Source organism: Glandiceps talaboti, chromosome 3 (genome assembly GCF_964340395.1).
Source record: "Glandiceps talaboti chromosome 3, keGlaTala1.1, whole genome shotgun sequence".
NCBI classification, from domain to species: domain Eukaryota; kingdom Metazoa; phylum Hemichordata; class Enteropneusta; family Spengelidae; genus Glandiceps; species Glandiceps talaboti.
The window spans coordinates 2,614,570-2,642,345 of NC_135551.1; the positions used below are offsets into that span (position 1 = coordinate 2,614,570).

A 27,776-nucleotide genomic window follows, 5' to 3' on the forward strand; every position below is an offset into this window, starting at 1 on the left:
AGACCTACATGTAGTGGCTACAGAATTCAGAATATACAATTAACTGTTATTCACATACAATGTACTTTGAACAGGCAGCCACAAGATAGACAGAGAAACTAAGAATTAACACAGCATATAAAGAAATGACAGACTGTGTATTTACTCTGAAAGATAACTACATGTATGTATGTACTATCAAACACAACCACACAATATATTTATAGTTAGTTAGACAAATAAAGTGATGGAGGTTTCAAGTATGGTATTATACTCCAAAGAAACTAACTGGTACAAAACCCTTGAAGGGGTATTACTCAAGAGTCTTTAAATACATTAAGGATACATTGTGGACCAAGTTTTCTGAAAATCTCTCTAAACTTTGCTATAAAAGCTTGTTCCAGGTTCAATTGAAATAATGAATGAAATGACAAAATCACCAATAATGTCATATAACAGATTTTGTCTTTCTTTTTCTTTCTTCTAGAATTACCTTTAGCCATTTGCCATTTCAAAGTAAGTGGTTGTACATAGGAACAGAGAGAGGCAATATACACATAGTTAACATAGAATGCTTTGTATTATCAGGTTATGTGATCAACTGGAATAAAGCCATTGAATTGTAAGTAATCACATTCAACTTTATGCTCACCTACACACCGCACAACACAACACAACACAACACAACACAACACAACACAACACAACACAACACAGCACAGCACAGCACAGCACAGCACAACACAGCACAGCACAGCACAGCACAACACAACACAACACAACACAACACAACACAACACATTGAATTGTAAGTAATCACATTCAACTTTATAATCTCCTACACACAGCACAGCACAAGACAAGACAAGACAACACAACACAACACAACACAACACAGCACAACACAACACAACACAACACAGCACAACACAACACAACACAACACAGCACAGCACAACACAACACAACACAACACAACACAACACAACACAACACAACACAACACAACACAACACAACACAACAAACATTTACATCATTCTCTGGAAATACCCTTCAATGTCCAATGGTCTAACAAATCATCTTATACAACAAAACTGTGTAGTAAACTAAATTTTATCTGCCGAAATAAATTTGAACAAATGTGTGGAAAATCGTCACCAAAAGAATTGTCATATTAGGAATATTAATTTTCTTTCAACAAAGTAAGTTCTTGATTTTGAAAACAGCAATTGTGTTATTTAATAATCATCAACAACATGTTGTGTGTGTGAAGTATTAGATTTGAAATGACATTTATGTTCTTACAAGTGTAAATTTAATGGATTCTTGTTTGTATATTTGTAGATCCAGAAAAACTCATCCTGGACCAGTTGTTCATCTCAGTGATAATCCTCTTGATCCAAACAAGGTACGTTGTCATAGTTACATATTAAGTCTTCCATTGTTATAAAAACAATTTGCATCACAGTCAAAACAAGTTTTGGAACCTCAATCCCAAATTGTTCACACTAACACAGTCCATTTAATATGACGTGTCATTTTCTGCTGCACTTCCATTCACTTCACTCTGTACAGAATACTGCAAACATTCATGAAAATACTAAGAGTGTGTAACACCTGCATTCACACGTTATGAGGGTCTGTTATTTTAGTGAAACTTCTTGGAAAATGTGTAAATTTTGAATTGATCTAGAGGAAGATGAAAAGATTATATAGGATTTACAGAACTGGTACATGTGTACCTGCACTGTGCAGTAGGCTTGTAACATCATCAAATATAATGTAACATAATGAACCTCTATGAGGAAATAGTTAATGGTAATTACAGTTGTCTCCAAGTCATCCTCTACGTCACTGGGTGAATTGATGTATGTACTCACCAACACAAGTCAACTTTACTTACACTGGAGTATATTGTTCATGTGGGGGCGTTGCGTAATTGTCAAGAGGGGCAGACACACAGGAAATGAATATGGTACACTTGACTAGTTTGTTGTGGCTATACTAGTAAATGTAGATAAGTACCACATGGATCTGACCACAAGGAAACTAAAGGCAGTGTGCTGAAACATTGAATTTTAATTAGATGCCAATGATCAATGACTTTGCTAATGTTTTGGAACCCAAGATACAGAATGAAAGAAGGTGAAAAAAGTGAAAGTTTCTAATAAAATCTACCTGTCCATCATTTTCAAATAAATGAAAACTAAATTTGTACTGCACCAAAATACAATGAATAATTCCTAGCTATCTACCTCAGTCTTCGCTTCAGGTCTTCTCGAGGGATGTAAAATCATGTTGTTTATGAGTGCGTGACTTGTAAAGTCACATTGTTTATGAGTGCATGACTTGTAAAGTCACTTTGTTTGTGAGTGCATGACTTGTAAAGTCACGTTGTTTATGAGTGTATTTGTAACTATTGACTTGCACAGATGAGTCTCCATCATAGTGTCCAAGTTTGTTTTGCAAAGTTGGGAGACCCAGTAGATTTGACCAACTGACTGCCCTCAGCAAAATAATGAACATACTTGTAACATATACAGTTCTGAACTGAGTACCTGTTTTGTAAGTGAGAGAATGATGCAATCTTAGTATTATCAAGTGTTGTTTTTCTGTTGATTCATGCCTGGAAGGGATCACAAAATCATCAAGTTTGACATTACCCACTTTAATAGCGTTGTGCTGATTATATACAACATGCTATACTTTGTAAGGAACGGTCTTAGAATGTCACAGAAGCAAAATTCCTTTATTAAAGGGGGAGGGGGTTTCAGTTCATTTCATTTGGTGAAGATTAGTTCATTTTTGCACAGATGTCAGTGGGATAATTTATCAGGATTGTTCCTTCATAAATGAAAAAAGATGTCATACATCACCAATCCCAACATTGCACATGTGAAGTTTCGTTTAGGGGAGGGAGAAATAGTCTTGACCTAAACGAGTGAATTTTTCGTCCTTAGTTCATGTGACATTCAGAGACATTCCTTAAACAATATAATCTTTATCAAATGTATTATTTGTCCAAATATAAATTATCTTGTCCCCAGAACACTGATCAAGGTATTGTTTCTCAACACCCTGCCAATGATAGATTATATCTGTCATTATGTTATCTGGGGTTGACTATAATTTGTTTAGTACACATACTTTTTCCTTGATCAGTTTTTAACACAACTGAACTGATAAAGTTCAATAGTGCTATAGGCATGGCAAAGTGACTGTCTGTCTGTCTGTCTGTCTGTCTGTCTGTCTGTCTGTCTGTCTGTCTGTCTGTGTCTGTCTGTCTGTCTGTCTGTGTATGTGGATGTGTGTGCGTGTGCGACGTGTGTGTGTGTGTGTGTGTGTGTGTGTAAACATCTTAAAGTCAAAAACTGCTGGACCGATTGCTTTGATATTTGGTGGCCATGTTACTTCTGGTGTCTACTTGGCAAATTGTTCAAATGAAAATGATTGCAAATGATGTGGATTTTGGGTAAAAATATATGATATTTTGGTCAAAAAACTTAAACTCCAAAAGTACTGGGCAGATTGGCATGAAATTTGGTGGGAACATTCTTAGGGGTGAGTAAATTAAGATTTGTTCATGACATGATGATTCCCTTAGTAATATGCAAATTAGGGCTAAAAATGTGTCTTTTTGGTCAAAAACCTATAATATAGCAGAATAGGATAAAATTTAGCAGGGATGCATCTGTGCATGTATAGATGAAGAAATATTAAGCATATAATGATCTCATCAGTAATATGCAAATTAGGTGTAAAAATGTGAATTTTGGTCAAAAATTTATATCTCAAAAAGTACTTGGTCAATGAGACTGAAACTTGGTGAGATGTTTCTAGAAGTATTATTCTGCAGATTTTCTTCAAAATATTTTGACACAATTTGCCATAGCAACCATGACCACGCCCTTAACAACAACCAAAGGGCAGTATATTTTGGTCCAATAATAACATCATATGATAGGCAAATGAGTAAACAATCAAAAAATCTATGCAAATATCCCTAGCAACCATGACCATGCCAATAGCAACAGCCAAATTATCACATATATTGCAAAGATAACAACAGGGATTAATAGACAATTGAATAAAGATTTAAAAAATGTATGTAATTTGCCTAGCAACAAGACCACACCCATAGCAACAGCCAAATAATCATGTATATTGCAAAGATAACAACAGGGATTAATAGACAATTGAATAAACATTCAAAAAATGTATGCAAATGTGCCTAGCAACAAGATCACACCCATAGTAACAGCCAAATGATCACGTATATTGCAAAGATAATATCAGGAATTCATACACAAGTGAACAAAAAGATTAAAAAATGTATGCAAATATATCTAGCAACATGACCACGCCCATAGCAACAGCCAAATGATTGCGTATATCACAAAGATAGCAACATGGTTGGATAGGGAACTGGATTCAGGAAATGAACACCTATTATTAGCATGGACTAGCATTTGGATAAACATTTTTAAAAACTGTACAGTTGTACTACAACGCCATTGGAGGTATTTTTCCAAATGCTGTCAGTGATGGTTATAGCCTTGATGATTATACAATTTGAGTCGGTCTACACCATTCTTTTCCTATATCAGACCAAACACGTTCACTTTGTTTCCTCAAAAAATAAAATCCAGGCCTTGTCTTTCCATAAACACTGTACGAAAGTGGTGGCTAGCCATGGTAATCAAATTATCTGAGGTTTCCATACTTTGCAGGAGAATTTATGGATCTACTTGATGCACTGAGACTGATATGTGTATGGTATGTATGTAGAGTGGATCCACTTGATGCACTGAGACTGATATGTGTGGTATGTATGTAGAGTGGATCCACTTGATGCACTGAGACTGATATGTGTGGTATGTATGTAGAGTGGATCCACTTGATGCACTGAGACTGATATGTGTGGTATGTATGTAGAGTGGATCCACTTGATGCACTGAGACTGATATGTGTGGTATGTATGTAGAGTGGATCCACTTGATGCACTGAGACTGATATGTGTGGTATGTATGTAGAGTGGATCCACTTGATGCACTGAGACTGATATGTGTGGTATGTATGTAGAGTGGATCCACTTGATGCACTGAGACTGATATGTATGGTATGTATGTAGAGTGGATCTACTTGATGCACTGAGACTGATATGTATGGTATGTATGTAGAGTGGATCTACTTGATGCACTGAGACTGATATGTGTGGTATGTATGTAGAGTGGATCCACTTGATGCACTGAGACTGATATGTGTGGTATGTATGTAGAGTGGATCCACTTGATGCACTGAGAATGATATGTGTGGTATGTATGTAGAATGGATCCACTTGTTGCACTGAGACTGGTATGTATGGCATGTATGTATGTAGAGTGGATCTACTTGATGCACTGAGACTGATATGTATGACATGTATGTAGAGTGGATCCACTTGATGCACTGAGACTGATATGTATGGCATGTATGTAGAGTGGATCCACTTGATGCACTAGCTGAGACTGATATGTATGGTATGTATGTAGAGTGGATCCACTTGATGCACTGAGACTGATATGTGTGGTATGTATGTAGAGTGGATCCACTTGATGTACTGAGACTGATATGTATGTATGTATGTAGAGTGCATCCACTTGATGCACTGAGACTGATATGTATGGTATGTATGTATGTATGTATGTATGTATGTATGTAGAGTGGATCCACTTGATGCACTGAGACTGATATGTATGGTATGTATGTATGTATGTATGTATGTATGTATGTAGAGTGGATCCACTTGATGCACTGAGACTGATATGTATGGTATGTATGTACAGTGGATATACTTGATGCACTGAGACTGATATGTATGGTATGTATGTATGTATGTATGTATGTATGTATGTAGAGTGGATCCACTTGATGCACTGAGACTGATATGTATGGCATGTATGTAGAGTGGATCCACTTGATGCACTGGGACTGATATGTATGGTATGTATGTATGTATGTATGTATGTATGTAGAGTGGATCCACTTGATGCACTGAGACTGATATGTATGGTATGTATGTACAGTGGATATACTTGATGCACTGAGACTGATATGTATGGTATATGTATGTAGAGTGGATCCACTTGATGCACTGAGACTGATATGTATGGCATGTATGTAGAGTGGATCCACTTGATGCACTGAGACTGATATGTATGGCATGTATGTAGAGTGGATCCACTTGATGCACTGAGACTGATATGTGTGGTATGTATGTAGAGTGGATCCACTTGATGCACTGAGACTGATATGTGTGGTATGTATGTAGAGTGGATCCACTTGATGCACTGAGACTGATATGTATGGTATGTATGTACAGTGGATATACTTGATGCACTGAGACTGATATGTATGGTATATGTATGTAGAGTGGATCCACTTGATGCACTGAGACTGATATGTATGGCATATATATAGAGTGGATCCACTTGATGCACTGAGACTGATATGTATGGTATGTATGTAGAGTGGATCCACTTGATGCACTGAGACTGATATGTATGGTATGTATGTAGAGTGGATCCACTTGATGCACTGAGACTGATATGTGTGGTATGTATGTAGAGTGGATCCACTTGATGCACTGAGACTGATATGTATGGCATGTATGTAGAGTGGATCCACTTGATGCACTGAGACTGATATGTGTATGGTATGTATGTAGAGTGGATCTACTTGATGCACTGAGACTGATATGTGTGGTATGTATGTAGAGTGGATCCACTTGATGCACTGAGACTGATATGTGTGGTATGTATGTATGTATGTATGTATGTATGTATGTATGTATGTATGTATGTATGTATGTATGTATGTGTGTGTGTGTGTGTGTGTGTGTGTGTATGTATGTATGTATGTATGTATGTATGTATGTATGTATGTATGTATGTATGTATGTATGTATGTATGTATGTATGTATGTAGAGTGGATCCACTTGATGCACTGAGACTGATATGTATGGTATGTATGTAGAGTGGATCCACTTGATGCACCGAGACTGATATGTATGTAGAGTGGATCCACTTGATGCACTGAGACTGATATGTGTGGCATGTATGTAGAGTGGATCCACTTGATGCACTAGCTGAGACTGATATGTGTGGTATGTATGTAGAGTGGATCCACTTGATGCACTGAGACTGATATGTGTGGCATGTATGTAGAGTGGATATACTTGATGCACTGAGACTGATATGTGTGGTATGTATGTATGTAGAGTGGATCCACTTGATGCACTGAGACTGGTATGTGTGGCATGTATGTAGAGTGGATCCACTTGATGCACCGAGACTGATATGCATATGTAGAGTGGATCCACTTGATGCACTGAGACTGATATGTATGGCATGTGTGTGTAGAGTGGATCTACTTGATATCAAGGAGAATACAAGCTTTCACTCACATAAATGAATCATGATTATGTATGTTTTAATTCTTGAGGAAAATGTTTGTTTTGTTATTTGTATGTGATGTGATGTGATGTGATGTGATGTGATGTGATGTGATGTGATGTGATGTGTATCATATTCCTTGAAACTGTAGATGGTGGGTAGTCTGGACTTCAAGGCATATAAGGCATACCACATTATGTATTTTGTTCCTCTTCATGGATTTTAGAACTTCGTAAAGAATATCTATTTTTAGGATAACTATAAATTTTTGTCAGTGATTTGTTCAATCAGTGCATGCATATATGACAGTGGTGCACCTAAAACATAATAATCATTGCATACCTGTATAATAATGAACATGTTAAGTCATTTGAACACACAATGTTATTTTTTTTTTTTTAACAAATTGTCATGTTTGATAAATAACAGAATCCCACAAAGTGTTAGTGCTAGCATGATTACTTGAGGGTATTTTTAGAGAGCACCAAAAGTACTCCAGATATGCACTGTGCACAGGAAAGTATGGCTGTAGAGAGCATCAAAAGTACTCCAGACATGCTGCACTGTGCACAAGAAAGTATGGCTGTAGAGAGCACCAAAAGTACTCCAGACATGCACTGTGCACAAGAAAGTATGGCTGTAGAGAACACCAAAAGTACTCCAGACATGCACTGTGCACAAGAAAGTATGGCTGTAGAGAGCACCAAAAGTACTCCAGACATGCTGCACTGTGCACAGGAAAGTATGGCTGTAGAGAGCACCAAAAGTACTCCAGACATGCTGCACTGTGCACAGGAAAGTATGGCTGTAGAGAGCACCAAAAGTACTCCAGACATGCTGCACTGTGCACAGGAAAGTATGGCTGTAGAGAACACCAAAAGTACTCCAGACATGCTGCACTGTGCACCGGAAAGTATGGCTGTAGAGAACACCAAAAGTACTCCAGACATGCACTGTGCACAAGAAAGTATGGCTGTAGAGAGCACCAAAAGTACTCCAGACATGCTGCACTGTGCACAAGAAAGTATGGCTGTAGAGAGCACCAAAAGTACTCCAGACATGCTGCACTGTGCACAGGAAAGTATGGCTGTAGAGAGCACCAAAAGTACTCCAGACATGCTGCACTGTGCACAGGAAAGTATGGCTGTAGAGAGTACCAAAAGTACTCCAGACATGCTGCACTGTGCACAGGAAAGTATGGCTGTAGAGAACACCAAAAGTACTCCAGACATGCTGCACTGTGCACCGGAAAGTATGGCTGTAGAGAACACCAAAAGTACTCCAGACATGCACTGTGCACAAGAAAGTATGGCTGTAGAGAGCACCAAAAGTACTCCAGACATGCTGCACTGTGCACAGGAAAGTATGGCTGTAGAGAGCCCCAAAAGTACTCCAGACATGCTGCACTGTGCACAGGAAAGTATGGCTGTAGAGAGCACCAAAAGTACTCCAGACATGCTGCACTGTGCACAGGAAAGTATGGCTGTAGAGAGCACCAAAAGTACTCCAGACATACTGCACTGTGCACAGGAAAGTATGGCTGTAGAGAGCACCAAAAGTACTCCAGACATGCTGCACTGTGCACAGGAAAGTATGGCTGGAGAGAGCACCAAAAGTACTCCAGACATGCACTGTGCACAAGAAAGTGTGGCTGTAGAGAGCACCAAAAGTACTCCAGACATGCACTGTGCACAGGAAAGTATGGCTGTACAGAGCACCAACAGTACTCCAGACATGCAACTTTCCTAAGTGTACCACACTTGCACTCACGATCACGTCACAGAGTATTATGATATTATTGTATGTTTATAAAATCTAATGAAATCATGTTTGTTTCACTCAAATGAAATGTACCTCTCAGAATGCAATGGGTAATTACAATCTTACATCTCCAAACTTTTGTTGTTGTTGTTTGCAGTTATTAATTGGTTTTGAATCAGGTGCAATAGTATTATGGGATTTAAGATCCAAAGCTGCTGAGCACAGATATAATTGTCCTACTCCTGTCAGATCAATATCATGGAGTCACGAAGGAAAACAATTTTTATGCAGTCACACAGACGGAAGTCTTACATTGTGGAATATGAAACATCCAAGCAAAGCAGTCAATGTAATGCATCCTCATGGTAAGTAGATTTGTAAAATGTATGGTAAGTAAACTAGGCAACATAACTTATATAGATGTATGGTAAGTAAACTAGGCTACATAACTTATATAGCTGTATGGTAAGTAAACTAGGCAACATAACTTATATAGATGTATGGTAAGTAAACTAGGCAACATAACTTATATAGATGTATGGTAAGTAAACTAGGCAACATAACTTATATAGATGTATGGTAAGTAAACTAAGCAACATAACTTATATAGATGTATGGTAAGTAAACTAGGCAACATAACTTATATAGATGTATGGTAAGTAAACTAGGCAACATAACTTATATAGATGTTTGATAAGTAAACTAGGCAACATAACTTATATAGCTGTATGGTAAGTAAACTAGGCAACATAACTTATATAGATGTATGGTAAGTAAACTAGGCAACATAACTTATATAGATGTATGGTAAGTAAACTAGGCTACATAACTTATATAGATGTATGGTAAGTAAACTAGGCAACATAACTTATATAGATGTATGGTAAGTAAACTAGGCAACATAACTTATATAGATGTATGGTAAGTAAACTAGGCAACATAACTTATATAGATGTATGGTAAGTAAACTAGGCAACATAACTTATATAGCTGTATGGTAAGTAAACTAGGCAACATAACTTATATAGATGTATGGTAAGTAAACTAGGCAACATAACTTATATAGCTGTATGGTAAGTAAACTAGGCAACATAACTTATATAGATGTATGGTAAGTAAACTAGGCAACATAACTTATATAGCTGTATGGTAAGTAAACTAGGCAACATAACTTATATAGATGTATGGTAAGTAAATTAGGCAACATAACTTATATAGATGTATGGTAAGTAAACTAGGCAACATAACTTATATAGATGTATGGTAAGTAAACTAGGCTACATAACTTATATAGATGTATGGTAAGTAAACTAGGCAACATAACTTATATAGATGTATGGTAAGTAAACTAGGCAACATAACTTATATAGATGTTTGATAAGTAAACTAGGCAACATAACTTATATAGATGTATGGTAAGTAAACTAGGCAACATAACTTATATAGATGTATGGTAAGTAAACTAGGCAACATAACTTATATAGATGTATGGTAAGTAAACTAGGCAACATAACTTATATAGATGTATGGTAAGTAAACTAGGCAACATAACTTATATAGATGTATGGTAAGTAAACTAGGCAACATAACTTATATAGATGTATGGTAAGTAAACTAGGCAACATAACTTATATAGATGTATGGTAAGTAAACTAGGCAACATAACTTATATAGATGTATGGTAAGTAAACTAGGCTACATAACTTATATAGATGTATGGTAAGTAAACTAGGCAACATAACTTATATAGATGTATGGTAAGTAAACTAGGCAACATAACTTATATAGATGTATGGTAAGTAAACTAGGCAACATAACTTATATAGCTGTATGGTAAGTAAACTAGGCAACATAACTTATATAGATGTATGGTAAGTAAACTAGGCAACATAACTTATATAGCTGTATGGTAAGTAAACTAGGCAACATAACTTATATAGATGTATGGTAAGTAAACTAGGCAACATAACTTATATAGATGTATGGTAAGTAAACTAGGCAATATAACTTATATAGCTGTATGGTAAGTAAACTAGGCAACATAACTTATATAGATGTATGGTAAGTAAACTAGGCAACATAACTTATATAGATGTATGGTAAGTAAACTAGGCAACATAACTTATATAGATGTATGGTAAGTAAACTAGGCAACATAACTTATATAGATGTATGGTAAGTAAACTAGGCAACATAACTTATATAGATGTATGGTAAGTAAACTAGGCAACATAACTTATATAGATGTATGGTAAGTAAACTAGGCAACATAACTTATATAGATGTATGGTAAGTAAACTAGGCAACATAACTTATATAGCTGTATGGTAAGTAAACTAGGCAACATAACTTATATAGATGTATGGTAAGTACACTAGGCAACATAACTTATATAGCTGTATGGTAAGTAAACTAGGCAACATAACTTATATAGATGTATGGTAAGTAAACTAGGCAACATAACTTATATAGATGTATGGTAAGTAAACTAGGCAACATAACTTATATAGCTGTATGGTAAGTAAACTAGGCAACATAACTTATATAGATGTATGGTAAGTAAACTAGGCAACATAACTTATATAGATGTATGGTAAGTAAACTAGGCAACATAACTTATATAGCTATATGGTAAGTAAACTAGGCAACATAACTTATATAGATGTATGGTAAGTAAACTAGGCAACATAACTTATATAGATGTTTGATAAGTAAACTAGGCAACATAACTTATATAGATGTATGGTAAGTAAACTAGGCAACATAACTTATATAGATGTATGGTAAGTAAACTAGGCAACATAACTTATATAGATGTATGGTAAGTAAACTAGGCAACATAACTTATATAGATGTATGGTAAGTAAACTAGGCAACATAACTTATATAGATGTATGGTAAGTAAACTAGGCAACATAACTTATATAGATGTATGGTAAGTAAACTAGGCAACATAACTTATATAGATGTATGGTAAGTAAACTAGGCAACATAACTTATATAGATGTATGGTAAGTAAACTAGGCTACATAACTTATATAGATGTATGGTAAGTAAACTAGGCAACATAACTTATATAGATGTATGGTAAGTAAACTAGGCAACATAACTTATATAGATGTATGGTAAGTAAACTAGGCAACATAACTTATATAGCTGTATGGTAAGTAAACTAGGCAACATAACTTATATAGATGTATGGTAAGTAAACTAGGCAACATAACTTATATAGCTGTATGGTAAGTAAACTAGGCAACATAACTTATATAGATGTATGGTAAGTAAACTAGGCAACATAACTTATATAGATGTATGGTAAGTAAACTAGGCAATATAACTTATATAGCTGTATGGTAAGTAAACTAGGCAACATAACTTATATAGATGTATGGTAAGTAAACTAGGCAACATAACTTATATAGATGTATGGTAAGTAAACTAGGCAACATAACTTATATAGATGTATGGTAAGTAAACTAGGCAACATAACTTATATAGATGTATGGTAAGTAAACTAGGCAACATAACTTATATAGATGTATGGTAAGTAAACTAGGCAACATAACTTATATAGATGTATGGTAAGTAAACTAGGCAACATAACTTATATAGATGTATGGTAAGTAAACTAGGCAACATAACTTATATAGCTGTATGGTAAGTAAACTAGGCAACATAACTTATATAGATGTATGGTAAGTACACTAGGCAACATAACTTATATAGCTGTATGGTAAGTAAACTAGGCAACATAACTTATATAGATGTATGGTAAGTAAACTAGGCAACATAACTTATATAGATGTATGGTAAGTAAACTAGGCAACATAACTTATATAGCTGTATGGTAAGTAAACTAGGCAACATAACTTATATAGATGTATGGTAAGTAAACTAGGCAACATAACTTATATAGATGTATGGTAAGTAAACTAGGCAACATAACTTATATAGCTGTATGGTAAGTAAACTAGGCAACATAACTTATATAGATGTATGGTAAGTAAACTAGGCAACATAACTTATATAGATGTATGGTAAGTAAACTAGGCAACATAACTTATATAGATGTATGGTAAGTAAACTAGGCAACATAACTTATATAGCTGTATGGTAAGTAAACTAGGCAACATAACTTATATAGATGTATGGTAAGTAAACTAGGCAACATAACTTATATAGATGTATGGTAAGTAAACTAGGCAACATAACTTATATAGATGTATGGTAAGTAAACTAGGCAACGTAACTTATATAGCTGTATGGTAAGTAAACTAGGCAACATAACTTATATAGATGTATGGTAAGTAAACTAGGCAACATAACTTATATAGATGTATGGTAAGTAAACTAGGCAACATAACTTATATAGATGTATGGTAAGTAAACTAGGCAACATAACTTATATAGATGTATGGTAAGTAAACTAGGCAACATAACTTATATAGATGTATGGTAAGTAAACTAGGCAACATAACTTATATAGCTGTATGGTAAGTAAACTAGGCAACATAACTTATATAGATGTATGGTAAGTAAACTAGGCAACATAACTTATATAGATGTATGGTAAGTAAACTAGGCAACATAACTTATATAGATGTATGGTAAGTAAACTAGGCAACATAACTTATATAGATGTTTGATAAGTAAACAAATTTACAAACCGTTGTTAGTTGGTAATAATACAAAGAATATTGACTTGTGTGTAATTATGATATTTATGTCCAGAATATAATACAAAAAAATACTTATTTTAATGTTCACCATTTTTAAACAGAAATTCTTATCACAGCTGTCAGTCAAAGCAAAACAATTTATATATACCAGTAGTACTAGAAATAATAACAGTAAACAACAGTCAGTATGTAAAAGATTAATTTCAGTCAATGAACATTCAGATAGTTTCATATATATGGTTTGATTTTGTTTTAAACAGCAAAACCACCCATTATGAAAGGAGCACGTCCTGACCCATGTGCACCCATTACCAAAGTTGAGTGGAAATCATGTAAGGGAATGTAAGTACCATATTCTAGTATTGACTCTTTGTGACTTTGTCTTCAAACAATTTTTATCAGTTTTTTGCACAACATATGTATTGCTTTGTTGTTGTCCCTAGGGTGAGTTAAATGTCTTGTCATCCCTAGGGTGAGTTAAATGTCTTGTCATCCCTAGAGTGAGTTAAATGTCTTGTCATCCCTAGAGTGAGTTAAATGTCTTGTCATCCCTAGGGTGAGTTAAATGTCTTGTCATCCCTAGGGTGAGTTAAATGTCTTGTCATCCCAAGAGTGAGTTAAATGTCTTGTCATCCCTAGGGTGAGTTAAATGTCTTGTCATCCCTAGGGTGAGTTAAATGTCTTGTCATCCCTAGGGTGAGTTAAATGTCTTGTCATCCCTAGAGTGAGTTAAATGTCTTGTCATCCCTAGGGTGAGTTAAATGTAATTGTCATCCCTAGAGTGAGTTAAATGTCTTGTCATCCCTAGGGTGAGTTAAATGTCTTGTCATCCCTAGGGTGAGTTAAATGTATTGTCATCCCTAGAGTGAGTTAAATGTCTTGTCATCCCTAGGGTGAGTTAAATGTATTGTCATCCCTAGAGTGAGTTAAATGTCTTGTCATCCCTAGGGTGAGTTAAATGTCTTGTAATCCCTAAGGTGAGTTAAATGTCTTGTCATCCCTAGGGTGAGTTAAATGTCTTGTCATCCCTAGGGTGAGTTAAATGTCTTGTCATCCCTAGGGTGAGTTAAATGTCTTGTCATCCCTAGAGTGAGTTAAATGTCTTGTCATCCCTAGGGTGAGTTAAATGTAATTGTCATCCCTAGAGTGAGTTAAATGTCTTGTCATCCCTAGGGTGAGTTAAATGTCTTGTCATCCCTAGGGTGAGTTAAATGTATTGTCATCCCTAGAGTGAGTTAAATGTCTTGTCATCCCTAGGGTGAGTTAAATGTATTGTCATCCCTAGAGTGAGTTAAATGTCTTGTCATCCCTAGGGTGAGTTAAATGTCATGTAATCCCTAAGGTGAGTTAAATGTCTTGTCATCCCTAGGGTGAGTTAAATGTCTTGTCATCCCTAGGGTGAGTTAAATGTCTTGTCATCCCTAGGATGAGTTAAATGTCTTGTCATCCCTAGAGTGAGTTAAATGTCTTGTCATCCCTAGGGTGAGTTAAATGTCTTGTCATCCCTAGAGTGAGTTAAATGTCTTGTCATCCCTAGGGTGAGTTAAATGTCTTGTCATCCCTAGAGTGAGTTAAATGTCTTGTCATCCCTAGGGTGAGTTAAATGTATTGTCATCCCTAGAGTGAGTTAAATGTCTTGTCATCCCTAGGGTGAGTTAAATGTTTTGTCATCCCTAGGGTGAGTTAAATGTCTTGTCATCCCTAGAGTGAGTTAAATGTCTTGTCATCCCTAGGGTGAGTTAAATGTATTGTCATCCCTAGAGTGAGTTAAATGTCTTGTCATCCCTAGAGTGAGTTAAATGTCTTGTCATCCCTAGGGTGAGTTAAATGTCGTGTCATCCCTAGAGTGAGTTAAATGTATTGTCATCCCTAGAGTGAGTTAAATGTCGTGTCATCCCTAGGGTGAGTTAAATGTCTTGTCATCCCTAGGGTGAGTTAAATGTCTTGTCATCCCTAGAGTGAGTTAAATGTCTTGTCATCCCTAGGGTGAGTTAAATGTCGTGTCATCCCTAGGGTGAGTTAAATGTCTTGTCATCCCTAGGGTGAGTTAAATGTCGTGTCATCCCTAGGGTGAGTTAAATGTATTGTCATCCCTAGAGTGAGTTAAATGTCGTGTCATCCCTAGGGTGAGTTAAATGTCTTGTCATCCCTAGGGTGAGTTAAATGTCTTGTCATCCCTAGGGTGAGTTAAATGTCGTGTCATCCTTAGGGTGAGTTAAATGTCTTGTCATCCCTAGGGTGAGTTAAATGTTTTGTCATCCCTAGGGTGAGTTAAATGTCTTGTCATCCCTAGAGTGAGTTAAATGTATTGTCATCCCTAGAGTGAGTTAAATGTCTTGTCATCCCTAGGGTGAGTTAAATGTCTTGTCATCCCTAGGGTGAGTTAAATGTCTTGTCATCCCTAGGGTGAGTTAAATGTCGTGTCATCCCTAGAGTGAGTTAAATGTCTTGTCATCCCTAGGGTGAGTTAAATGTCTTGTCATCCCTAGGGTGAGTTAAATGTATTGTCATCCCTAGGGTGAGTTAAATGTATTGTCATCCCTAGGGTGAGTTAAATGTCTTGTCATCCCTAGAGTGAGTTAAATGCCTTGTCATCCCTAGAGTGAGTTAAATGTCTTGTCATCCCTAGAGTGAGTTAAATGTCTTGTCATCCCTAGGGTGAGTTAAATGTCTTGTCATCCCTAGAGTGAGTGAAATGTCTTGTCATCCCTAGGGTGAGTTAATGTCTTGCAAGATGAATTAAAAGGAGTTTATGAAACAATATGTATACAATTAGTAAATTATTTAAAGTTTATGAAAATAAACATATCTTGTATATGTATGGATGTCTTAGCCTAGAAACTCCAGAAAATAAACATATCTTGTATATGTATGGATGTCTTAGCCTAGAAACTCCAGAAAATAAGCATATTGAAATGCAAATTTGTAACTGATACATAACTTCAAAATAATTTTACTTTCTGTGAATAAAAAATCGTGTATGGGTATTCAAACATTATTAGCATATCGATGTACAACTTGTAGACAGCAATATATGTAAGTCAGACACAACCGATATATGTGACTACAACATTATTTGTATGTGTGGGTATTTCAGGAGTGTAAGGATATCAAAATGCTCACTTGTGATCAATAAATAAACTGTCAAACAATAAAAAATTTATGGAAAAAATGTTAAATCAATTTTGTATCGGTGTTCTAGGAATTGAGGACATCAAAATCTAACTTATTATAACTGATAAATAAGTTGGAAACAGTAAGAATTGTTTGAAGTGTAAATACTTAGTAAAGTGTGTCATTTAACTTACAGAGAACCATACATTGTATTTTGTGGTGGTTTGACTTATGACAAAGCTGCCAAGCAACCAAGCCTAACCATTATGCAGGGTAAAAATACTACAGTGCTAGAAATGGAACATCCTATTATAGACTTCATATGTCTTTGTGAGACACCATGGCCAAATGGTAAGATTGATAGAATCCTACACCCCATGGGCTAAAATGGAATAAACCTCATGTAAGGTAAACATTCCTTTATGAGTGTGAGACATTCCATCTTAAACCATTGGTGTGGGGGATTACTTTTCTCCTGTGCTGTTTATTCTGTCAAAAGCCAAATTTAATTCACTCATTAGTCCCCGCCGGACAAAGTCCGGGACGGGGACTTATGGATTGGGTTCCGTCTGTCCGTGCGGCCGTCCGTCCGTCCGTCCGCAGCCGTTTCTTGGAGATGCCTGGACCGATTTCTTTCAAACTTGGTACAGGGGCAACATACAATGGCAAACATATGCACGTCAATTTGTTTCATGATACGATCCAATATGGCCACCTAGCAGCCATTTTGTTTGCGAATTTTCCATGTCCAAAGCCATAACTCAGACATGTTTGAACAGATCTCATTCAAGGTTGGTATTAGGACAGTGTTCTATGACATACATGTGCATATCCATTTTCATTGTGATACGATCCAATATGGCTGCCTGGCAGCCATTTTGTTTGCGAATTTTCCATGTCCAAAGCCATAACTCAGACATGCTTGAACAGATCTCATTCAAAGTTGGCATTAGCACAGTGTTCTATGACATACATGTGCATATACATTGTTGTCAAGATACGATCCTATATGGCCGCCTAGCAGCCATTTTGTTTGCAAATTTTCCATGTCCAAAGCCATAACTCAGACATGTTTGAACAGATCTCATTCAAAGTTGATATTTAGGACAGTGTTCTATAACATACATGTGCATATCCATTTTCATCGTGACACGATCCAATATGGCTGTCTGGCAGCCATTTTGTTTGCGAATTTTCTATGTCCAAAGCCATAACTCAGACATGCTTGAACAGTCCCCCCCCCCCATACCCGACCAATTCTTTATTGTTGAGTGGTTTATTCCATCACGTCATCTTGAAGAGTAGGCAAGTCCCATGTCCAATGAGGAGACACAACATGAGTAGGCATTTTCCATGTCCAACGAGCAGACACAACATATCTAAGTCTGTTTGATTTAGGTTCACAAGTGTTGTTGCATGATCAGAGTAGTGATATCAAGAAAATGACTACATAAACTGCCAGTTCCTTAAAACCCAATCATAGCGGGGATTATGTCATTCTCAATGACTTGTTGATATCTAGTTTGGGTTCAAATCAATTCCACACTAGTTGTCCTCTCTTCTCAGACTTCAAGGAACTGAGAATAATCTATGTTGTAAACTTTCATAATCAAAAACAAACTAATGTGTTCATTATTGCATTTCATAGTAGAGGAATTAATTTTGATGTTCTTTTGATAAATTTAAGTAGTAAATAAAAATACCAGTGATGTAGTTACAGGGATGGGGATAGGGGTACAGAAATACGGAGGGGGTGGGGGGGTGGGGGGGGGGTGATGAATGTGGTAGTTGATAGGGATAGGGGTACAGAAATACAGGGGGGGGTATGGATGTGGTAGTTGATAGGAAGGGGTACAGAAATACTGGGGGGTGATGAATGTGGTAGTTGATAGGGATAGGGGTACAGAAATGTGGGGGGGGGGATATGGATGTGGTAGTTGATAGGGAGGGGTACAGAAATACAGGGGGTGATGAATGTGGTAGTTGATAGGGATAGCGATACAGAAATACAGGGGGTGAGGAGTGTGGTAGTTGATATTGGTAGCAGCACCAGATTTAGTCTACCTGACAACCAACATCACCACCATTGCTTCACTATCACAACACCGCTACTTCACCATCACTACCACCATCATGACCATGACTACCATTATTATCATTACCACTACTACAATCACCACCACTACATCACTACCACCATCATCACCATGACTACCACTATTGTCATTACCACTAATACAATCACCACCACTACATCACTACCACCATAATCACCATGACTACCATTATTATCATTACCACTACTACAATCACCACCACTACATCACTACCACCATCATCAACTACCACTATTGTCATTACCACTACTACAATCACCACCACTACATCACTACCACCATCATGACCATGACTACCATTATTATCATTACCACTAATACAATCACCACCACTACATCACTACCACCATAATCACCATGACTACCATTATTATCATTACCACTACTACAATCACCACCACTACATCACTACCATCATCATCACCATGACTACCACTATTGTCATTACCACTACTACAATCACCACCACTACATCACTACCATCATCATGACCATGACTACCATTATTATCATTACCACTACTACAATCACCACCACTACATCACTACCACCATCATGACCATGACTACCATTATTATCATTACCACTACTACAATCACCACCACTACATCACTACCACCATAATCACCATGACTACCATTATTATCATTACCACTACTACAATCACCACCACTACATCACTACCACCATAATCACCATGACTACCATTATTGTCATTACCACTACTACAATCACCACCGCTACATCACTACCACCATCATGACCATGACTACCACTATTGTCATTACCACTACTACAATCACCACCACTACATCACTACCATCATCATGACCATGACTACCACTATTGTCATTACCACTACTACAATCACCACCACTACATCACTACCACCATCATGACCATGACTACCATTATTATCATTACCACTAATACAATCACCACCACTACATCACTACCACCATAATCACCATGACTACCACTATTGTCATTACCACTACTACAATCACCACCACTACATCACTACCACCATCATGACCATGACTACAACTATTGTAATTACCACTACTACAATCACCACCACTACATCACTACCATCATCATCACCATGACTACCACTATTGTAATTACCACTACTACAATCACTACCACCATCATGACCATGACTACCACTATTGTAATTACCACTAATACAATCACCACCACTACATCACTACCACCATCATGACCATGACTACCACTATTGTAATTACCACTAATACAATCACCACCACTACATCACTACCATCATCATCACCATGACTACCACTATTGTCATTACCACTACTACAATCACCACCACTACATCACTACCACCATCATCACCATGACTACCATTATTATCATTACCACTACTACAATCACCACCACTACATCACTACCACCATAATCACCATGACTACCACTATTGTCATTACCACTACTACAATCACCACCACTACATCACTACCATCATCATGACCATGACTACCACTATTATCATTACCACTACTACAATCACCACCACTACATCACTACCACCATCATCACCATGACTACCACTATTGTCATTACCACTACTACAATCACCACCACTACATCACTACCATCATCATGACCATGACTACCACTATTATCATTACCACTACTACAATCACCACCACTACATCACTACCATCATCATGACCATGACTACCACTATTGTCATTACCACTACTACAATCACCACCACTACATCACTACCACCATCATCACCATGACTACCACTATTGTCATTACCACTACTACAATCACCACCACTACATCACTACCACCATCATCACCATGACTACCACTATTGTCATTACCACTAATACAATCACCACCACTACATCACTACCACCATCATCAACTACCACTATTGTCATTACCACTACTACAATCACCACCACTACATCACTACCATCATCATGACCATGACTACCACTATTGTCATTACCACTACTACAATCACCACCACTACATCACTACCATCATCATCAACTACCACTATTGTCATTACCACTACTACAATCACCACCACTACATCACTACCACCATCAACTACCACTATTGTCATTACCACTACTACAATCACCACCACTACATCACTACCATCATCATCACCATGACTACCACTATTGTCATTACCACTACTACAATCACCACCACTACATCACTACCACCATCATGACCATGACTACCATTATTATCATTACCACTAATACAATCACCACCACTACATCACTACCACCATAATCACCATGACTACCACTATTGTCATTACCACTACTACAATCACCACCACTACATCACTACCATCATCATGACCATGACTACCACTATTGTAATTACCACTACTACAATCACCACCACTACATCACTACCATCATCATCAACTACCACTATTGTCATTACCACTACTACAATCACCACCACTACATCACTACCACCATCAACTACCACTATTGTCATTACCACTACTACAATCACCACCACTACATCACTACCATCATCATGACCATGACTACCACTATTGTAATTACCACTACTACAATCACCACCACTACATCACTACCACCATCATGACCATGACTACCATTATTATCATTACCACTAATACAATCACCACCACTACATCACTACCACCATAATCACCATGACTACCACTATTGTCATTACCACTACTACAATCACCACCACTACATCACTACCATCATCATGACCATGACTACCACTATTGTAATTACCACTACTACAATCACCACCACTACATCACTACCATCATCATCAACTACCACTATTGTCATTACCACTACTACAATCACCACCACTACATCACTACCACCATCAACTACCACTATTGTCATTACAACTACTACAATCACCACCACTACATCACTACCATCATCATGACCATGACTACCACTATTGTAATTACCACTACTACAATCACCACCACTACATCACTACCACCATAATCACCATGACTACCACTATTATCATTACCACTACTACAATCACCACCACTACATCACTACCATCATCATCAACTACCACTATTGTCATTACCACTACTACAATCACCACCACTACATCACTACCACCATCATCACCATGACTACCACTATTGTAATTACCACTACTACAATCACCACCACTACATCACTACCACCATCATCACCATGACTACCACTATTGTCATTACCACTACTACAATCACCACCACTACATCACTACCATCATCATCACCATGACTACCACTATTATCATTACCACTAATACAATCACCACCACTACATCACTACCATCATCATCACCATGACTACCACTATTGTCATTACCACTACTACAATCACCACCACTACATCACTACCACCATCATCACCATGACTACCACTATTACCATTACCACTAATACAATCACCACCACTACATCACTACCATCATCATCACCATGACTACCACTATTGTCATTACCACTACTACAATCACCACCACTACATCACTACCACCATCATCAACTACCACTATTATCATTACCACTACTACAATCACCACCACTACATCACTACCATCATCATCACCATGACTACCACTATTGTAATTACCACTACTACAATCACCACCACTACATCACTACCATCATCATCACCATGACTACCACTATTGTAATTACCACTACTACAATCACCACCACTACATCACTACCACCATAATCACCATGACTACCACTATTGTCATTACCACTACTACAATCACCACCACTACATCACTACCACCATCATGACCATGACTACCACTATTGTCATTACCACTACTACAATCACCACCACTACATCACTACCACCATCATGACCATGACTACCACTATTGTCATTACCACTACTACAATCACCACCACTACATCACTACCATCATCATCACCATGACTACCACTATTGTAATTACCACTACTACAATCACCACCACTACATCACTACCACCATCATGACCATGACTACCACTATTGTCATTACCACTACTACAATCACCACCACTACATCACTACCACCATCATGACCATGACTACCACTATTGTAACCACTATTGTAATTACCACCACTACATCACCACCACTACATCACTACCACCATCATGACCATGACTACCACTATTGTCATTACCACTACTACAATCACCACCACTACATCACTACCACCATCATGACCATGACTACCACTATTGTAATTACCACCACTACATCACCACCACTACATCACTACCACCATCATGACCATGACTACCACTATTGTAATTACCACTACTACAATCACCACCACTACATCACTACCACCATCATGACCATGACTACCACTATTGTCATTACCACTACTGCAATCACCACCGCTACATCACTACCACCATCATCACCATGACTACCACTATTGTCATTACCACTACTACAATCACCACCACTACATCACTACCATCATCATCACCATGACTACCACTATTATCATTACCACTAATACAATCACCACCACTACATCACTACCATCATCATGACCATGACTACCACTATTGTCATTACCACTACTACAATCACCACCACTACATCACTACCATCATCATCACCATGACTACCACTATTGTCATTACCACTACTACAATCACCACCACTACATCACTACCATCATCATGACCATGACTACCACTATTGTCATTACCACTACTGCAATCACCACCGCTACATCACCACCACTACATCACTACCATCATCACCACCAGAAATACCATCACTACATATCCATCACCATCACTATATAACCATCATCACCACCACTTCTACCATCAACACCACCAATACAGCAACCACGTAACATCAACAACAACAACAACAACAACAACAACAACAGTACCACTACTACTATAGTACTGTAAAGGAAAAGTTATTTATCTCTGATATCTGATGTATTTCTCTGCAGACATTCAGGATCCTTATGCTATTATTGTGTTACTAGAAAATGACATGGTGGTCGTTGACCTTACATCTCAAGGGTAAGTCACATGTATGACACATGCTCAGAAATTCTATTTAAAATGCCATGATAACAGCAGTAAGTATTTAAAATGACATGATAACAGCATTAAGTATTCCACCAAATGCCGTGATACCAGCATTAAGTATTCAAAATGCCATGATACATATTCAAAATGCCGTGATACCAGCATTACGTATTGAAAATGTCATATCAACATTAAGTATTCAAAATGCCATGATACCAGCATTACATATTGAAAATGCCATGATACCAGCATTGAATATTTAAAATGCCATGATACCAGCATTAAGTATTCCAAATGCCATGATACCAGCATTAAGTATTCAAAATGCCATGATACCAGCATTGAATATTTAAAATGCCATGATACCAGCATTGAATATTCAAAATGCCATGATACCAGCATTAAGTATTCAAAATGTCATGATACCAGCATTAAGTATTCAAAATGCCATGATACCAGCATTAAGTATTCAAAATGCCATGATACCAGCATTAAGTATTCAAAATGCCATGATACCAGCATTGAATATTTAAAATGCCATGATACCAGCATTGAATATTCAAAATGCCATGATACCAGCATTAAGTATTCAAAATGCCATGATACCAGCATTAAGTATTCAAAATGTCATGATACCAGCATTAAGTATTCAAAATGCCATGATACCAGCATTAAGTATTCAAAATGTCATGATACCAGCATTAAGTATTCAAAATGTCATGATACCAGCATTAAGTATTCCAAATGCCATGATACCAGCATTAAGTATTCAAAATGCCATGATACCAGCATTAAGTATTCAAAATGCCATGATACCAGCATTGAATATTTAAAATGCCATGATACCAGCATTGAATATTCAAAATGCCATGATACCAGCATTAAGTATTCAAAATGCCATGATACCAGCATTAAGTATTCAAAATGCCATGGTACCAGCATTAAGTATTCAAAATGCCATGATACCAGCATTAAGTATTCAAAATGCCATGATACCAGCATTAATCATTCCTCTAAGTACACCTGGTAAACTTAATATATATATCTGACTGTTCCATCATTGGTTTGATGCCAGCTATCATTTCTCTAAGTACACCTGGTAAACTTAATATATATATCTGACTGTCCTGTTATTGGTTTGATGCCAGCTATCATTCCTCTAAGTACACCTGGTAAACTTAATATATATATCTGACTGTTCCGTCATTGGTTTGATGCCAGCTATCATTTCTCTAAGTACACCTGGTAAACTTAATATATATATCTGACTGTCCTGTCATTGGTTTGATACCAGCTATCATTCCTAGAAGTATACCTGGTAAACTTAATATATATATCTGACTGTTCCGTCATTGGTTTGATGCCAGCTATCATTTCTCTATAAGTACACCTGGTAAACTTAATATATATATCTGACTGTCCTGTTATTGGTTTGATGCCAGCTATCATTCCTCTAAGTACACCTGGTAAACTTAATATATATATATCTCACTGTTCCGTCATTGGTTTGATGCCAGCTATCATTTCTCTAAGTACACAGCTATCATTTCTCTAAGTAAACCTGGTAAACCAATATTTATGACTCCCTATATCATCACTGTGAGTACATCTAGCAACTGACCATAGGTGTCATCACTGTTTGATTACAGGTTTCCATGCTTTGAGAACCCCTACCCAATGGATTTACATGAATCTCCTGTAACCTGTGTGCAATATTATGCTGACTGCCCACCAGATATTATACCTGCATTTTACTCAGTTGGGTCCAGTAGTCAACAGAAGAAAAGACAAGGATATAGTAAAAAGGTAAACTCAGTTGTATCTTTCAACTAGTCTATTAATTTTTCTAAGTCTTAGTGCAGGTCAGCCTTGATTTAGCTGATTACCAGGTACAATATTCTGTTAACCAATCAAAAAATGCCTAAACTAGTTATGTATGCTAGTGGCTATCTGGATGTTGCACTTGTAAGGTAAACATCCTATCAAGAAACTACATGTATGGTCTACATACCAGGTGCAACATTCTGTAATAACCAATCAAAAAATGCCAGCACTTGTTAAGGTGTATGCTCATGGTTAAGTAGATGTTGCACCCATACAATGATGTTCAGCTGAGAACCTGTATGTACAGTAACAACTTGTTGTCTCTTCTCGTTACTCTCCGATATAATCTAGAGTTATATTTTGAAGGTGTTTCCTCTTTTATATCATTTTTCATTTTTCACTAAGGCACATGTTCAACTAACATGTTGATTACATGCATATTATTATTATGAGATAAGAAATGTGTCATTGTTTATGTTTTGTAGGAGTGGCCAGTCAAAGGTGGTGAGTGGGGCAGTGGTGGAAATAGCTACCCTGAAATCATTATCACTGGGTAAGTTAGTTGTGGCAGTGGTGGACATAGCTACCCTGAAGTCATTTTCTTTTGATGAGCAAGTTCTTATGACTGACTACCTGTCTTAAGACTTCACTGTAGTAAAACTTGAAATGCCTACACTGGTAGTATGAAGTATGGAACTGGTAAATGAAGAAACATGCTAATCACATCACCTCAAGGTCTATGAAAGACTTGCTATTGTTTGAGATTCACATCACCTCAAGGTCTATGAAAGACTTGCTATTGTTTGAGATTCACATCACCTCAAGGTCTATGAAAGACTTGCTATTGTTTGAGATTCACATCACCTCAAGGTCTATGAAAGACTTCAAATTGCACAAATACTTGAAATTATCAAGATTAGTTGACTTAAATTTGAAATATCAAGATGTGTATTCTCTAAATCTTTTATACTTTTGTCACCTTGGTGTGTGAATTCCATGTCTTAGCATGTCAAGAATGTTTTCAACAAAGTTTGAACTATAAATGTTTCCATATTTCCTTTTCATACTTAGAGGATATGAGGTACATTATGGCCTGGATATCAGTTTTAGGACCTTACTTGAGGAGGGCTTTGTAAGCCATACTACTGAGGTCCACAAAATCCATATCATGGTTTTATTATATACCCTGCATATGCAAACATTTAGCTAAATGATAATGTTAAGCCAATCTTTGGTAACAATTCTGTATGTGATCTTGAAAATTAATCACCATTTTGTTCAATGAAAGCTAAGAATGTACAGGTATGACTCAGTAGATTGAAGTATACAGTGATATAATGAATATGATGAATATTCGCGTTATTTGGCTAAGATTGATAGTATCATTCAGGAAGTTGAAACCGTTAATACAGTAATTCTTGGGGACTTTAATGCCGATTTGGGATCACTGTTTGGGAATGAATTAGAGCAACATTGTAGAGAGAACAATTTGTTTATTTCTGATATCGATATTTTGGGTAGGAACAAAGACAATTTTACGTTTTATAGTGAAGCCCATGGGAATACACATTGGTTAGATCACTGTCTAAGTACTCACTCTGTGCACAAAGCCATTTGTAATGTAGAGATTTTTCATGATTTTATCTCGTCTGATCATTTCCCCATCAGTGTTAGTATTGAAACATCAGGTTTAACTCGTTTCGCTTCTGATTCTCAAAATGGCATCAATGCTAGGCCGAATTGGCAGAGAGCAAAGTATGACAATTTGACAAGTTATCAGCTTA

General features: G+C 36.9%; 1 protein-coding gene across 3 annotated transcripts in view; it reads left to right on the forward strand.

Annotated features, from left to right (window-relative positions):
* LOC144432929 (syntaxin-binding protein 5-like) overlaps positions 1 to 27,776 on the forward strand; it is a 162,923-nt gene that overhangs the window by 87,610 nt on the left and 47,537 nt on the right. For all 3 annotated transcript variants that reach the window (XM_078121235.1, XM_078121236.1, XM_078121237.1), the window contains exons 5-12: positions 467 to 601; positions 1,326 to 1,389; positions 9,334 to 9,541; positions 14,116 to 14,197; positions 17,166 to 17,320; positions 24,087 to 24,159; positions 25,818 to 25,974; positions 26,478 to 26,545. In XM_078121235.1, the coding sequence (XP_077977361.1) occupies positions 467 to 601; positions 1,326 to 1,389; positions 9,334 to 9,541; positions 14,116 to 14,197; positions 17,166 to 17,320; positions 24,087 to 24,159; positions 25,818 to 25,974; positions 26,478 to 26,545 (942 nt within the window). The remainder of the gene's footprint in view (positions 1 to 466; positions 602 to 1,325; positions 1,390 to 9,333; positions 9,542 to 14,115; positions 14,198 to 17,165; positions 17,321 to 24,086; positions 24,160 to 25,817; positions 25,975 to 26,477; positions 26,546 to 27,776) is intronic.